Source organism: Protopterus annectens, chromosome 11.part0 (assembly GCF_019279795.1).
Source record: "Protopterus annectens isolate FY-2018-M chromosome 11.part0, PAN1.0, whole genome shotgun sequence".
Lineage (NCBI taxonomy): Eukaryota > Metazoa > Chordata > Ceratodontiformes > Protopteridae > Protopterus > Protopterus annectens.
The window spans coordinates 119,735,619-119,752,075 of NC_056745.1; the positions used below are offsets into that span (position 1 = coordinate 119,735,619).

A 16,457-nucleotide genomic window follows, 5' to 3' on the forward strand; every position below is an offset into this window, starting at 1 on the left:
GACCTAAAAGAGGCATACCTGCATGTCCCAATCAGACAACCATGCAGAAGATACCTCAGATTCAAGGCTGGCTCAAAGCATTACCAATTCTCTGCACTGCCCTTTGGCTTATCTACTGCACCCAGCGTCTCCACAAAGTGCCTGGCACCAGTAATCGCTTACTGCAGACAAAGAGGAATACAAATATATCCTTACTTGGATGACTGCTTCATACAAGCAGTGAACAAGGACATTCTACTACAGCATCTGATGTTTGTGAAAAGACTTTTAACATGCCTAGGGTACACAGTCAACAAAAATAAATCAAAACTAGTATCCTCTCAAGAGATAATATTCCTGGGTGCAAGCTTAAATACAACTGCCAGATAGCTTATCTCACTCCAGACAAAGGCAACTGACTACCTATTTCAAGGAAGTGGCAACAAAGGCCCAGTTATCTGCAAGACAAATTCTGCAGGCTTTGGGCTTCATGGCATCCTGCATCTTACTAATTCCATATGCAAGATTGCATATGAGGAAAATTCAATGGTACCTAAAACATTGCTTCAGCCTGGAAACAATGATTACTCTCATTCCCTGCCTGCAACAGGAGTTTCGATGGGCAAAGGCTTGTCACCAAAACAAGGGACAGCCATTCTCACTACCCCCAGCCAGGCAGAGCCTAACGACGGATGCATCAGATTATGCCTGGGGAGCACACATGGCAGGAAGAGGCATTCAGGACACTTGGTCCACAAACCAAAAGCATCTACATATCAATCAAAAAGAGATGCTAGCTGTTCAAAATGCCCTGACAGCCTTCAAGGACCTACTTCATCCGGGACAACTACTGATAGACAGACAACACCACGGTCATGTGGTACATAAACAAGCAGGGGGGCACTCATTCTTACCCCCTTTGCAGAGTAGCCATGGCCTTATAGGACACAGCATTGACTTACCAAGTTCATCTGCAGGCACAAGTCCTGCCAGGAAAGGAAAATACTCTGGGAGACTAACTAAGCAGAAACCTCGTGGATCCCCATGAGTGGCACCTGGATCCACAATTCTTCAGCATGATAACAAAGAAATGGGGACGCCCGGACATAGATCTGTTTGCCTCCCCTCACAGCAATCAACTAAAAAGATTCTGCACAAGGACTTATCACAGACAAGCTTGGAAAGTGGACGCCTTATCTTTCAACTGGACACATCTATCAGTATATGCCTTTCCTCCACTGCCTCTCCTCCCCAAGGTACTCCTAAAGGTCAGACAAGAGAAACCAAAAATGATTCTGATTGCCCCAGACTGGCCACGCCAGTACTGGTATCCGAGCTTAAGGAACTTGTCCCAATGCCCAGCCTGGACCTTACCTCAAATATCTCATCTTCTGTCCCAGCAAAACAATCAGATTCTGCACAGCCAACTCAGGACCCTAAACCTGGCAGCATGGCAGATAATGTAGCCATACAAACCACACCTCTCAGTAAAGCTGTGATGGATGTCATTTTAGAAGCCAGAAGGCCTAGTACTAGAAAATCCTATGCTGGGAAATGGAAGAGATTTTGTGCTTGGAACCAAGCTCAAGGAACTGATACAGCTGTCCCAAATATTCCTCAGATTTTGCAATACTTAACTGAAATGCTGGACAAAGGCCTATCTTTTTCATCAATTAAAATCCATGCCTCTGCCATTTCGGATCATTACAATACAGAGCCACCACTCTCTTCTCATCCTTTATTAAGGCAGTACCTCAGAGGAGCCAAAAACTTAAGGCCTCCAAGGAGAACGCCAATACCTGCATGGGACCTCAATTATGTCTTGGAAAAACTCACCTTACCTCCTTTTGAGCCAGCTGCTACTGCGGATATAAAGTTCTTATCTTGGAAAACAGCTCTGCTCCTAGCAATAACTTCTGCAAGATGAGTTTCAGAGCTACAGGCTCTCATGACTGTGGAACCCTTTATCATTTTTTATCCAGACAGGGTCCTTCTGAGAACAAACTCTACATTTATGCCTAAGGTGGTATCCACTGTAGCCCTTAACCAAGCAATTCATTTGCCAACTTTTTATCTAAATCCACAGAACAAGGGGGAGAAAATTCTGCATTCTTTGGACGTACACAGACAACTTAGATTCTACTTGGACAAAACTAAAGTTTTCAAAAAGACAGATCAGTTACTAGTGGCATATGCCACAGCATCACAAGGAAAGGCTATCTCCAAGCAGACTATTTCAAAGTGGATAGGTCACTGCATTCGTTTCTGCTACTCACAGCATGGCAAACCAGTGCCTAAGGGCAATAGGCCACATTCAACCAGAGATGCAGCCACTTCTGCAGCCTTTCTCAGGGGAGTACCAACCAAAGACATTTTAGAGGCTGCTACTTGGAGTTCAATGCATACCTTTACAAAACATTACAATCTGCCTCTTTACTCTAAATCCAGGGCAGGCATTGCCACTGCAGTTCTGCAGGGCCTCTTAGCCGCTCCTAATGCTGTTTACCTCCAGCCCCCCAACCATAGCTTTGGGACTCAACCCAAATGTAATGACTGCAACAGTGAAACACGAAGAACATAGTACAGTTGTGTACACTTACCATAAATGTAGATGTTCAAGTGTATTCACTGTTGCAATCCAGGTTACCCACCCGCCACCCCCCTTATTTCTGCTGGAACTTATCTTTACTTCTCTAATCTATACTACCTAGGTGGTGTATTTGCTTATAGATGAAGGTAAAGCTTATTTCGGTGCATGTATGTTTTACTTGCATATTTTTAGCCTACCCTTTTGGGGGCACCTGACATCTGGGGCAAATAAAACTGAAGAAAATGGCGTCGGCTGCATCTTTTATACCCCCGACGACCCGACGTCAGGGAAGAGGCGACAGCAACCAACGCAGGACCCAAGGCTTTGGAATTCAGGCCGACTGAGGGCAGCCTGCCAGCAGGTAACCCAAATGTAATGACTGCAACAGTGAATACACTCGAACATCTACATTTATGGTAAGTGTACACAACTGTACTTTTCCTGTCTTCTGGAGTTCCATTGAGGTGTGGATAACTGTTTTGCCAAAAATTCTTGTTACTTATTTACCAAATCTTTCTCTTACTTATACCATGTTTTAACTTCAATTTTCATTTTATTCCACTCACTAGCAATCCCCCTTGAAGTCTTCCCATAATAATTTCCAAGTCATGCCCACTGCCTATTCCTTTCTTATTAAAGTAGGAAAGCAGCAGTGCTTCATTTTTATATAATTGTCCAACATCTTTGTCTTCATTCTTATTTCTGCAAGATCTGATACAGTTATTGGATGGGTGTCAAAGCCTTCAATTCCGTGCACATACTCCTGTAAAATGATCGATGTTCTGTAGTCCTATCTCGCCTTTATTCTTACATATGGGATCGGAGCCGACCCTCTTCTCCGACTTGGCCTATTTACAAGCTGGAAGACTTCTAGATGGCTCGTGGCTAGGTAGGTATCCCATGGTGCACCAGTACAATCCCCAGATCTCTTTTGCTGCTTTGAGTTCGGATGTGCTTCTCTTTGGCTCTGGCTAGGTCTTCAAATTTATTCAAAATTTTTGGATAATTTTTCTGTTTTACCTTAATATAGCATTGTATAGTCGTAGTGTAGTTGCAGTTAGAATAATTAGCGTTTACTAGTGTGCCGTTTGTGTGCAATTTCTTTAAGTACAGTTGGCCTTTTGGCCATTTAGTACTTTATCCTGTGTACAAGTTTTTGCTCATTTACTGTACTTGTTCATAATTACATATTAGTAATTGTAGGCGCCTTTTACGCTCAGGCTGTGTGTGTTGTTAAATAGTTATAGGTCATAACTTTTTGCAGATTTCCGCTTGCTAATATATTTAGTGTTGCAAACAGAACGAGGTTCTGTTTATTTTGTGTAATAATTTCTTCATTTGAGACTTTATTCCTGTTGGGTGTGTGTGGCTCTTTCAGACTTTTTCTGTGCCCCCTAGGTCTGTTTTAGTTAGAAGACCTAGTTTTCCCTCTTTCTTCCTGCCCGGGCTAGGCCCGTTTAAGTTAGAGGACCTAGTTCTCGTGGTGTCTGTTTACTGTTCCTGTAGGGCTAGGCCCGTTTAAGTAAGAGGACCTAGTCCTCCCTTTCTTTTTCTGTGTGTGTGTGTGTGTGTGTGTGTGTGTGTGTGTATTCAGCTTCTGTGAGAATGTCTAAGGAAAGCAAGGACCATAAGCCACCTGGCTTCAGAAAATGCATAAAATGTTCACAGAAGTCTATAATGGGTGGCACAGTAACTGAGTTTACTGTCTTGGGGCTGTCCACTTGCAGGAAGCTTGCTTATTTTGCCACTCTTTTAGTGCTAGGGTGTTGCAAGAAAGGAAAAATAAGTTTATTCTAAAAGGTCTCCTAAAACCTTCTTTTGAGGAAGATCTGGCTAGCTCTTCCTCCTCTGCCAGATCTCAGGGATTTAAAAAGGAAAAGTCTAAGTCCTCTAAGAGGCCCTCCCTGGCACCGGCTGGTGTCTCGGAGCCTTCTCTTAAAATTACTAAACCTGTCAAATTTACTGTCTCTTCGGCTCCACAGAGTTTGGAGCCGATTGAGAGTTGTACTACTGTGATTACAGGGTTGGCGCCAAGTAGCTCGGAGCTGACCACTGAGAGTATTCAATGGAGCCGGTCTTTGGAACCATCACCGGTCTGAAATCACCAATACTGCAGAGATCCCGTTCTCCTACTCTGTCCTCCAGGTCTTCCAGGAGTTTATCAGAAGAAGATGTGGAGAGGGTAGTACTGAGACTTTTGAAGTAGTCTGCCTTACCGAAATTGTTGTTTGCTCCGACCAAGTCTGTTCCGGAGCCACTTGAGTCTGTTATGCCCCCTTCAGTGATTCCTCCTCCGAGCCATGCTGGCCTTTCAGAGCCGGAATGTTTGGTGCTGCTGGTGGGACCATTGGTTCCAGCTCCCCCTGTGGTTGTTTCAGAACAGAGTCCTGCTCCAACGCTCTCTGTGCAGTCTGTGGTGTCTAGGAGCTGGAGCTCCCCAGTCGGCCCCGACAGGGACGCCTGGAACCGAACCTCTTTGGTTCCGAGCCTCCCTCTCGGCGCGTCGACGAGAGTGAGTTCAGATCCTATGTCTCTCGGAGCCAATGGCTCTGGAACCGATTGCATCCTCAGCCTCTTGGGAGCCAAGGAGGTCTTTGGAGCCGGAGAGGTCGGCATTCAAGATGATTGAGTGTGCTGTCCCGATAGTCAGCTCCTACCCGGGGTACCGACACTCTTTCCCAGGGCACCTACTTCTGTCTCAGCTCCTACTCCCTCTTTGGACAGTAGAGACCCGCAGCCACAGGAGTCACCAGCTGGTGGCCCCCACACTTCCGAGACCTCCCCGGAATATCCTTCTGAGGAACCCCCATGGAAGAAAACATGTAAGAGGAAGAATGTAGACTCCCAGGATGAGTCTCTGACCTCTGACACTGACCTCGAGGAGTCAGAAGGGTCCCCCAAGTCGTCCTCTGATGATGTCGCCTTCACAGACATCCTGGAAATCCTTAAGCAGAGGTGCGGCTGGCCCAATGTCACCCCTTCTGATGAGGAGTCAGTGTACCTGAACGTTTTTGGGTCTCAACCTTTAGCCTCTTGGGTGTCTCCACCTTTAGACGAACTGATGGCGCTAGTTAGTCGGATGGTGTGGTATACTCCTGATGCCATGGAGCCAGTCCCCAGGAGATCAGATAAGTTTCTTTCTGCACCCAGAGAAAAGGAATTTTTATCTAAAGGTGTTCCCATAGATGCCATAATGGTGGCGGCGGCCACTAAGAAGGCGCTAGCGGAGACTTCTGTTCATCCACCAAATAATGAGTTTCGAATGATGGAAAGATACGGGAAGCGTATGTTCTCTTCAGCGGCATTTACTCTTAGATCGCTGAACTACCTTACACACTTCATGAAGCTTCAGAGGGATCTCCTTAAGGAGTTAGGAGATACTCTACATGGTACATGTACTGAGGGAGTCTGCCCAGTTGTCCACCTTGAATTCTATTGTCAACTCGTCCATTAGGCTTGTTTCTTATGCAGCCGATGGAGTGAGTAGAGCAGTGGGTTCAGGAATTTCCTTAAGACGTCATTCCTGGATGCGTTTGTGTAATTTTGCGGAACCGTTCAAGTCTACCTTTACCAATGCCCCCTTCGGTTCCTCATTGTTTGAACCCAAGGTAAAAGACACTCTCACCTGGTGCGAGCAAGAAGGGAAAACACACTCTGCCGTGGGAGTACATTTTACTGTACCCTCCAGACCATACCCTAAGAGTCAGAGGGGTGGTAAAATGTGGATCATGAAGCCCCAGAGGTTTTTCCAAGATGCACAGGGTGACTCCTCCTTCAGAGGAGGAGGAGGAAATGGTAGACATCGCCCTAGAGGCAGGGGCGGACCAGAAAAACAAGGAGGCCACGATTCACTTTGGGGCCGGCCTTACCAGCGCTCCTGATGTGGGGCCCGACTGTGCTTCTCTGGAGCCGGTCGGGGGTCACATTTCCTTGTATCCAGAAGCCTGGCTAGGTATCGCTGAAGGCAAATGGGTACAAAGAATTATTACCAGAGGTTATGTCATACTTTTTTCTCTTCTACCTTATGTTCCACCCTATCACAGGGATCAGGCAACTGTGGAGGTCAACAAATTGCTAACAGAGTCATCCAAACCATCCCAGCAGACCAAATAGGATCAAGAACTTACTCCAGATTCTTTTTAGTGCCAAAACGTACAGGGGACTGGAGGCCCATCTTGGACCTCAGCAGATTGAACGAATCAGTCAAGGACAAGTTCCGGATGGTGACACTGCAGTCTATACTCCCATTATTAGGGAAAGACAATTGGATGTGCTCAATAGATCTCTATGACACTTAGTACCACATAAAAATGGACAGGACATCGAGGAGTCATTTACACTTCCAGCTGGGAGCCAGTCATTACCAGTTTTGTGCTCTGCCCTTTGGTCTCACCTCAGCCCCCAGGGTGTTCACAAAGTGTATGGCAGTAGTGACAGCTCACCTGAGACAGCGAGGATTCCAGGTGTTTCCGTATCTGGACGACTGTCTCTTGACCGCCCCCATCAGGCATCTACTTCTTCAGACCAGGGATGCTACCTTACAACTTTGTTGGGGATTTCTTTAAATTGGGAAAAATCTGCCTTATTGCTCTATGTCTGTGAATTTTATAGGCGCAGAGTTAGACACAGTAAACATGTTGGCTCGTCTTCCTTTAGAAAGAGCACAGACTCTGTTTTTTCAAACTCAACGTCATCTTCCCTTACAAAAGGTCAAAGCTATTCTTCAGCTTCTAGGTACCATGGCTTCCACCATTTTACTAGTACTGCTAGCCAGAATACACATGAGGATTCTTCAGTGGCTGCTTTCGTCCAAATGGTCCTTTCAGCACCTACTATTATCTCATCACATGCTGCTGACCAGACTCTTGCAAGAAGGACCTCATTTGGTGGACTCTACCCAATCAGTTAACCACGGGCACTTCATTTGTTCCTCGCCAACCTGTTGCCACTGTGACCACAGATGCCCCACAGGGTGGGGGGGTGGCATTATCTAGGCAGGACTGTCCAAGGCACACATGGCAGGATCATGAGGCTCATCTGCATATCAACGTTCTAGAGATGAGGGCGGTGCTCCTGGCATTGCAAGCACTTCGCGACCTTCTGCCTCTGGGGACGATTGCGATACAATCAGACAACATGTCAGTAGTGTGGTATATCAACAAACAGGACAGAACCAGATCATACCCACTCTGTCGAGAGGCCATTCGAGTTTGGAAATGGGAGATATCTTCCCAGCATTTTCTGGTGGCAAGGCACATTCCAGGGACAATCAACGTGATAGCCGACAAGCTCAGCCGGGCAATCTTGATGCCTCATGAGTGGTCTCTGAAACAGGAAACAGCGGAGCAGATTTTCTGCAGATGGGGACAGCCTTGCTGCAATCTCTTTGCCAGCCCGATCAATGCCAAATGCAGCAGCTATTTCTCCCTCATCCCCCCTCTGGGGGAGTCACCCAGAAGTGCTCTTGTTCAGGAGTGGCCCTTGGGTCTTCTTTATGCTTTTCCTCCCTTTCCTGTCATGCCCAAGGTTATTCAGAAAGTGAAACGACTGGGAAGCAAACTGATCCTCATTGCTCCTTACTGGCCTCGTCAGGTATGGTTCCCCTTTCTCGGGCCCCTTCCCCTAAACGATCCTATACCAGATCTTTTGACACATACGTCAGGCTCGCTTCATCCCACTTTACACACCCTCAGTTTGACAGCTTGGCTGCTCCAGTTCCATCCCTAGTCAGGCTTCGCGACTTCTCACCCTCTGTGACTCGTATACTAACATCCTGTCATAAACCCTCCACTAGGAGACTGTATTCCAGCAAATGAAGGAGGTTCTCTATCCTGGCTGAGAAAAAGAATGTTGACCCTTATACCGCCTCCACTCTGGTGGTTTTGGAGTTCCTGTCTGAGCTTTTCCACTAGGGATCTGCAGCTGCCACTATTAGGGTTCAATTGGCAGCGATTTCTAATTTTCATCTAGGCATACAAGACTCTAATCTGATGTCACACAGGCTGTGCAAAACCCTCCTCAAAGGTGCCACTTTATTAAGACCCCCATTTCAAGAACTTATTGCTTCATGGGATTTAAATGTTGTGCTATCCAAATTGACGTACCCACCCTTTGAGCCTTCTCATTCATCTCCTTTGAAATTTTTGTCTTGGAAGACTTTGTTTTTGGTGGCTATCGCATCTGCCAGACGGGTGTCAGAGTTGCAAGCATTATCTGTAAAACCCCCTTATCTGATTTTTCACAAAGAGTATCTCTTCGTACTAATCCTTCCTTTGTCCCCAAGGTCTGTTCCCATAACACTTTGAACCAGTCCATACAACTTCCAGTGTTCTTTCTAAACCACTCCAACGCAGCAGAATACAGGTTTCATCAGTTGGATGTCCTTAGGCAATTACATTTTTATTTGTACAGGACGAAGGAATTCAGATCAATTATTTATTTCCTTCTCCGAATCCAGGTCAGGTTTACTAGTTTCTAAAGTGACCCTCTCAAATTGGATTTCTAGCTGTATAGCTTACATTTACACCTCTGAGGGTAGACCTTTACCTTTCAAAATCAAGGCTCATTGTACTAGATCTCGGTCTATCTCTGCAGCCTTTCAGGCCAGGGTCCCACTTGATAGTATTTGTGCCGCAGCAACTTGGGCTACCCCTCACACATTTTATTACTCATTACAAATTGGATCTAACCTCCAGGGGTAGAGCATCCTTTGGTTCCATGGTACTCAGGAGTATTTTTCCTTGAGCCATCCAAGAGTAAGGTGCTAGGGACGCTGTCCCATATGTAAGAATGAAGGCGAGATAGGACTATAGAACATAAAGAAGTTATGTACTCACCATAACGTTCCATGTTTGTAGTCCATCTCGTCCTTCATTCTTATGAACCCACTGTCCTACCCCCATCCTGGAAGTACCTGGAGACAGATAAAATATTGTTATCTTTCACTGGAGACCTTTTATTATGGGCTTCTTTCTGTATTTTGTTCTTATGTCTATTAGTTTTAGTTAGCAGCAAACAAGATCTGGGGATTGTACTGGTGCACCATGGGATACCTACCTAGCCACGAGCCAACTAGAAGACTTCCAGCTTGTAAATAGGCTGAGTCGGAGCCGAGGATCCCATATGTAAGAATGAAAGGCGAGATGGACTATGGAACGTTATGGTGAGTACATAACTTTTTGTCTATTCAGTCTGTCCCTAGGGCATAATATATAAATTCTGAGATCATGCTACTGCGTTTGCATCTTCCATACTGAATACTTTGTGTCCCTGTGATTCTTTCTTACTAATGCATATCAAGTTCTAGGCCCACCCATAAATAATTTTCCCTGCTGAAATCTTATTTCTTCCAAAATTCTCCTAAGCTCCATAGTAATAGTTTTAAATTGAATATAAATACATGCTAGCATAATCTTCCCCTGACAACAATAACATAATAACACAAGTCTGTCATTATTGCCCTGTTTTCTGTTCTGTCACTATTGAGGTCCCTGATGCAATCAGTGTTGCTATTCACCATTTTTCATTGACCCTGTTGCTCCGTGAAATATCAACAGTAAAATTATTTTGTTTGCCACATTCACATTCATATTTTTCTCCAGGTGCGTCTCCTGTAACATTGCTATTTGTACCATACACTTCTTAATACAGTTCTGTACTCTGCCTATTTTATTTTCTACCTGTAAGGCCATTTACATTCCATGTTAACATTGGAAGAGCAGCCATTCTGATAAAAAGCTATTCCACGTATTACACGTGACATTCTGAATACATAATATTTCCATGTTTCAGTTTTATATGTAGACACTGTTGTACTAATATGTAATTGATCTGTCCTCATTTGAACTTCATTTTCCCCAGACTTTTGTGAAGCAATAAAAACGCTCGAGAGAGGAAAAAACTTTCAATAAAGAAAAAAACTCAACTCACAGCAAGCCACACTAAAAACTTCTCTTTCCTCTGTTTATGAGTAAAGACTGTACTAACTCTTGTGTATTAAAAGTGTGTTCTCGTGCTATTTTTTTTTTTATTTAAGCATTCTCACTACCTCAGCCTGTGAAGGCCTGATGCTGAGCTGTTTGGTTGCCTGTTGAATGTGTGAGCCTAAGAATTGCAGAACTACAAGTGAGTGTATAAAAGAGATGTGCAGTATGTGATAGTTTTGAATATTGATTTATCTCTGAGGTACAGCAGTCTTGAGAGTTGCTTGCTATGAGAGTATCAGGAGCATTGAAAGATGTAATAACTTGTTTATAGTTTGCTTTTTCTTGTTTGACAAGAATTTGTGTCATTAGTTGCTTTAGCTGGTGTTCTACTTCTCATAGGCAGCTGAACCACGCGATTTTTATAGTCTCTAAGCAAAGCAGTTTCTCATCAGTCTGAGGGTTGTTAATTTGAATCAGTATTGCTGAAAATAGCTTTCATTGATTTTTTTTTTTGGGCATCCCCCCAGTATAGGAGAGAGCCCCCACACCAGAATGATATATACCAACTTCATGGTTGCAAACAGTGAGGAAAAGGGCAACTTCAGTGAATGCTGAAAGTAATTTTCATTGCAATTGAATTTCAGGAATGGTACACGCAGAGGTTGACAGTGAATTTACTGCTTGCTTGGGATATCTGTATATTTTGTGCTTTTGTCATAATGTTTAGAAATAGTCATAAAACTGATATTTTGCAGCTCCAGCTGTCAGACCAGTCTATCATAGCTATTAATGTGTATTTAGCCTGACAATTATAGGTCTGTAACACTGTCAACTTTTTGTATTTTGAGATTACTATTTGTCTGTCTTGAGTCCCCCCCCCCCCCCCCTCGAGACCATGCCTTAATCTCTTTTTGCATCTTAAACGTTTTTGTTTATATAAAATCATTTTGAGTAAGAAGACATGTACATCTTTTATCTGAAGTAGGGTCCGAATATGTGTACTGTAAATCTAGTGCAGAAATACTGAGACAGTCCTGTTATGAACCTACATAGTGTGCTGAAAATATAACTCCCTGTTCTCAGTATTTGTCTAAAAATTTATAATGCATAATGTCTTTAAAGCATGAGAAAGTTTTCATTTCTTCCCATTTTATTCATTTAGCCACTGTGCTACTCGTGATACTGTTCATATGAAAGGGCTAGCTGGTTGGAAAGCATTATTTAAAACCTGTTTGATTTGAGCATTAAGAAGTTAAAGCAGGCATATCTGAGGCTTTGTGACCTATTGATTGATCTAATCTCAGCAGTGCCATCCTGTGAACAGAAAGTATATGGGAGTAGTATCCTAGGGGTCTGTATTCAGCCATCGAATGGAACTTCCATCAATCGCTGAATACTGAACCCTGTCCATTGACCATTCATTCAGCAAACATTCATTTGGACAGGGAAAATAACTAATTGGCCACCACTTCCCTGTGTACCCCACCTCAGTATTTCAACCCCCCCCAAGCTATGTATACCAACTCTGAGACTACTACAGTGGGGAAAAGGGCAGGCGAGGAAATGGTGGCTGACTAGTTACTTCCCCATTGATGAAATGAACGTTCTCTGAGTGAAGGTTTGATGGATAGGGTTAGATGTTCAGCCGTTAGATGGAAGTTCCTTTCATTGGCTGAACATAGACCCATATCCTATCTCCTCACGCATGGTTGCAGAGTAAGCTGTAATAAGAATGTAACTTTTAAAAGCCTCATGTGGTGAACATCAATAGAATAGCTATTTTGACTAAGGTATGACTCAGTTGTATTTGTATATTCTTCAAATCAGCTTGTCATTTTTTTTTTCTTTTGATAGGTGTCTGCACAAATTGCAACACTGGACCAGACGCAAGGGCAGGTTGGACAAGTCTCTTCATCTGTGGACAGGTATATAGATGCAATTTATATATACATTTTAATGTTATGGACTGAGTTTATAAATGTTTATTTTCAGTAAAGAAGGTGCATTTTACTTTAAACATAATTACATTTTTTCTTCAGGAAGTCTCGCAGTTGTATGACATGTGGAATTAAACTTGGTAGTTATCTGCCATCATCATCTGGCCATTTTTTCCAGTCTTTTTGGATGCATTGTGAGAGGCTGTTTTAGTGTTACCAAGCATGTTCCTCTATAAAGTGTTTTTTTTTTTTTGTGCTTTTGTGGCTTCCACCAATTTTGCTAGCCATTTCAGCTGCAGTGAGAGGAAAGGTGCATGCTGGAGGTCTCATCCTCCTTTTAGGTTGGCGGGTTTTATATGTGTAGCTCATTCTTTGGTTTGTGTTAGCCAAACCAACCAAAGTTGATGTAGCATTTCTGAGTTGTGGACCAAATTAAATTTATATTTTTGCAATGCACAGATTCTCAGCATTTGTACGTACACTGGCAAACTAAACTACTCTTGTGTAGCCAAGCCCTGGCTGTTCATGCCATGAAGTCTGTACCAAAGGTGTAAGCTACACAGCCATCCACACTGCTTCCCTCTTCAGAGTGGAAGACACAACCTAATCCCTTTCCCTGTTAATATTCAGATTTTCTACACGAACCCGGGTGCCCAAGGATATAGTCTGGGTTCTCTCCCTCTGCCCTCTTTGACTAAGCTTGCCTGCTTAAAAGAATTTTATCCTACATCATCTGAAGTTTTCTGCTTTCAAGTTCATTGTTTATACAAGTAAATTTTCCATTTGCGAGTAGCTCATCAGACATTTTGGCTTACTGTGCAGTAAGTAAGACTTCATAAACCTTATTGTTCTATAAGGCTTAACTGTAAGGCTATTTAGAGAGATATTTTGGAAGTGCATGAACGTTTTTCCATTTTTTATGAATAGGTGTACTTGCAATAAACAGACCTTAGAGTTTTTCATTCATTGTGATTTCTTTCTTGATGCACTCTTGTCAATGATTTGTGTGGCCTTGCTTTACAGTGCTGATAATTAACAAACTGATGTGGCAGGTTTATTTTTACTAAAGAAAAAAATGATAAAAAAAGTGTGTAGGAAAACTCTCAAAGTTAGGAAAATGTAAAGAATATAATAAGTTTGTCAGGTTCTTAGAATGTGTCAGAAGAGTGAAAATCCATAGATGAAAGCGGTAGAATTGGAGAAAGTGTAATTTTATCTCTACATAATTTAATCTCTCGATCTGAAGATCAGTTCCTCAATAGATGGGTCTTCGATCCAATTTATGATCCAGCTACGGTCACTTCCAAGCTTTGGATCTGGTGCTCTGGCCTCTACCCCTACCCATAATACCTGTGAAAAGAACAAGCTACCTCAGATTTCATTTGCTATCTTAAGACCTTGAACGGATCTTGGTGCTCAGGTAAAATAGGATTAGATAACTAGAAAATAAGTACCTTTTTACCTCTCCATTTTCAACTTTTATTCATTATTTTTCCAGACAGCGCAGTGGTGCAGCGGTATCATTGTTGCCTCACAGCAAGAGGTTCTCCAGTTCGATTCTCGGCTGGGGTGCCTTCTGTGTGGAGTCTGCATGTCCTCTCTGTGTTCGTGTGTGTTTCCTCCAGGTGCTCTGGTTTACTCCCACATCACAAAGACATGCATCTGGAGCGTTTCTCCCCGGGCCTCCGCTGAAAATTGGCTTTATTCCAAGTCAGACTTTCCCGGTTAACAAATGTTAAATAAATACAAAATAAATAAAATTCTCTTTGCGTCGGTCTTTTTCCCATAATTTCATTTTGGGATTTTCCAAAAAATAATAGAAAACTTCTTACTTTACTATAACACTTCTTATAGACTATGTCATACTTTGGTGTCCTTTCTGCAGCCATCCAATGTGTGAAGCTTGGCTCTAGATGATTATCACTGTTTAAGTGACACCCCGAACCCCTGTGCAAAAATGGGAAAAAAAAAAAAAAAGGATGGTGGATGGAGATATATATTTATGTAGAAGTCTTTTCATTCTTATTTCTTTTCTCCTTTATTGTTTTCATTGTGGTAAAGATGTTGGATAAGCCATCCAGCTTAAGAAGTACATAGCTTGATGTCCTTCTGTTCACATGTTGCAGTATTCTGTACATATGGGTTTTCCTCCCTTGCTACCTGAACGTCTGGCCAGTATACAATAGATTTCAGTCGCTGTATGGTGCATGGAACATCTGAAGTGGCTAGCAGTGCGTGGGCCGTAAAGGTGACGTCTGCACGCACCAGACCTCAGAACTTCTCATCCGCCAGTCGAACGTCAGGTGCAGTCCTCTCAACTCTACAGATTTTCGCAGAATGTCCAGATTTTTGCCTTATATTTTTGGTCCTTTTTTCATAAAATTGTGGCTTTCTCGCAAATTAGTGGCAAATCATTAAAAATTGAAGTTAGAAAATAATGACCGATATTTGAGTTTTAGACTTCATACCCTTATTCTATCAACTTTCTAAGCTTGTAAGAACAATATTTAAAAATTGTCCTATTTGTACTACTTTTTTTATGGCTTTGTCCAGATTTCTTACTCTAAGAGGTTGAGAGGTATGGTCAGGTGTTCCTGCCTTACCGGCTTTTCGATTTTCAAAAACTCAGATAAATATCCCATTGGGGAACCACCTTTTCAGTCATTGTTTTCTAATGCTTGTTCATTTCATCTAGAAAGGGCAAGTGTAAGTGCAACTGTCAGATACCTCACAAAGGTGCCCACGATCTGTGTTTTTGTCTTGGTAAGTCGCACGACTACAAGGCCTGCCAGGAATTTGTTCCAAAAACTTTATGTAGCCGACTCCACGCGCTTAATCTATACGTAGAAAACCAATGTCTTAAACAGCTAGCATTAGAGATCGAGGGCTTTGCCGACTTGCCTTCCGAGCTGCCAAAAAAGAAGGCCAAGACTGCAAGGTCTGCTATGCCTCCTGTGTCTGACACTAAGCCTGTGGCCGACATCAGCCTGGTCGAACACATGGGCTCTGCTGCCCCGGATACAGCAGGTACCTCTTCAGAAGCCGCAGAATCCTGCGCGGAAAGTACATCCACAGAGGCTCTAAGGACATCGGTCTCCACTGAGGGGGAACCTGCACTTTCGGTAGGACAAGTCGGATCCCCTCAGTCTCTTTGTAGTCGACAGACCCTAGGCCTTTCCCTGTTCAGATGCCTGCTAGGCCGCCCCTCAAAAAGGAGGAGAAGCGGAAGCATGTGTCCCCTGTTACAGAAAGTACACCAGATTGACAGGCTTTCTCTCAAAGCCTATTCAATGCCTTTAATGGCCTTGCATCCTGCTATACCTGGGACTTCCACTATCTCTCCTCAAATCCTGAGCCCTAGGTCTCAGGCCACAGAACCCTCTCAGATGGAAGAGGAAGAATGCTCTGATTCTTCTTCTGAAGAAATCACCCTCCTACACTTCTCAACTCTTGGATATAGTTCTCCAGAGGAAGAATCTGTGGAACCAGATTCACCTGCAGAAGATCTAACCTTTGGGGAAATGATAGCTAAAATGAAGGAACATTTTAAGTGGGAATCTTCGGCGATGACTGAGGTACAAAAAAGATATTATGACCTCATCCAGATGGATTCCCCAGCCCCTTCTGCTGTTCCTCCCATTGATCCAGCCTTTTAGGTTGAATTTTCAGCAGCATCCCTGAACCTGGACTGCCAGCCCCCTGCTCCATGCAGACCAGATAGATTCTGTAAATTCCCTGAGACTGCAAAATTCTTAAGTGTCTAGCTGTAGACCCAGCCACCATTTCTGTTAGAAATGACAAGGCTTCAAAACATCTGCCTTCTTCTACCCTCTTCCCTGCTGACAAGGATAACAAAACCATGGAGAGTTTGGGTAAAAAAGGTATACACTTCTGCTACTCTTGCCTTCAGAGCAATCAGTTACCAGACACACGTCTAAATATGCCTTATCCCTTCTGGAGAAAATTCCCATGGAACTATCTGATTCCCCAGACTCAGCAACCGAAGTTCAACTGTCCTCCCTTGTT

General features: G+C 43.5%; 1 protein-coding gene across 1 annotated transcript in view; it reads left to right on the forward strand.

The window, feature by feature from the left end:
- Window positions 1-16,457, forward strand: part of LOC122815199 (serine/threonine-protein kinase WNK1-like) — a 3,137,204-nt gene that overhangs the window by 1,279,909 nt on the left and 1,840,838 nt on the right. The window contains exon 5 of the mRNA XM_044087493.1: window positions 12,349-12,419. Coding sequence (XP_043943428.1) covers window positions 12,349-12,419 — 71 coding nt within the window. The remainder of the gene's footprint in view (window positions 1-12,348; window positions 12,420-16,457) is intronic.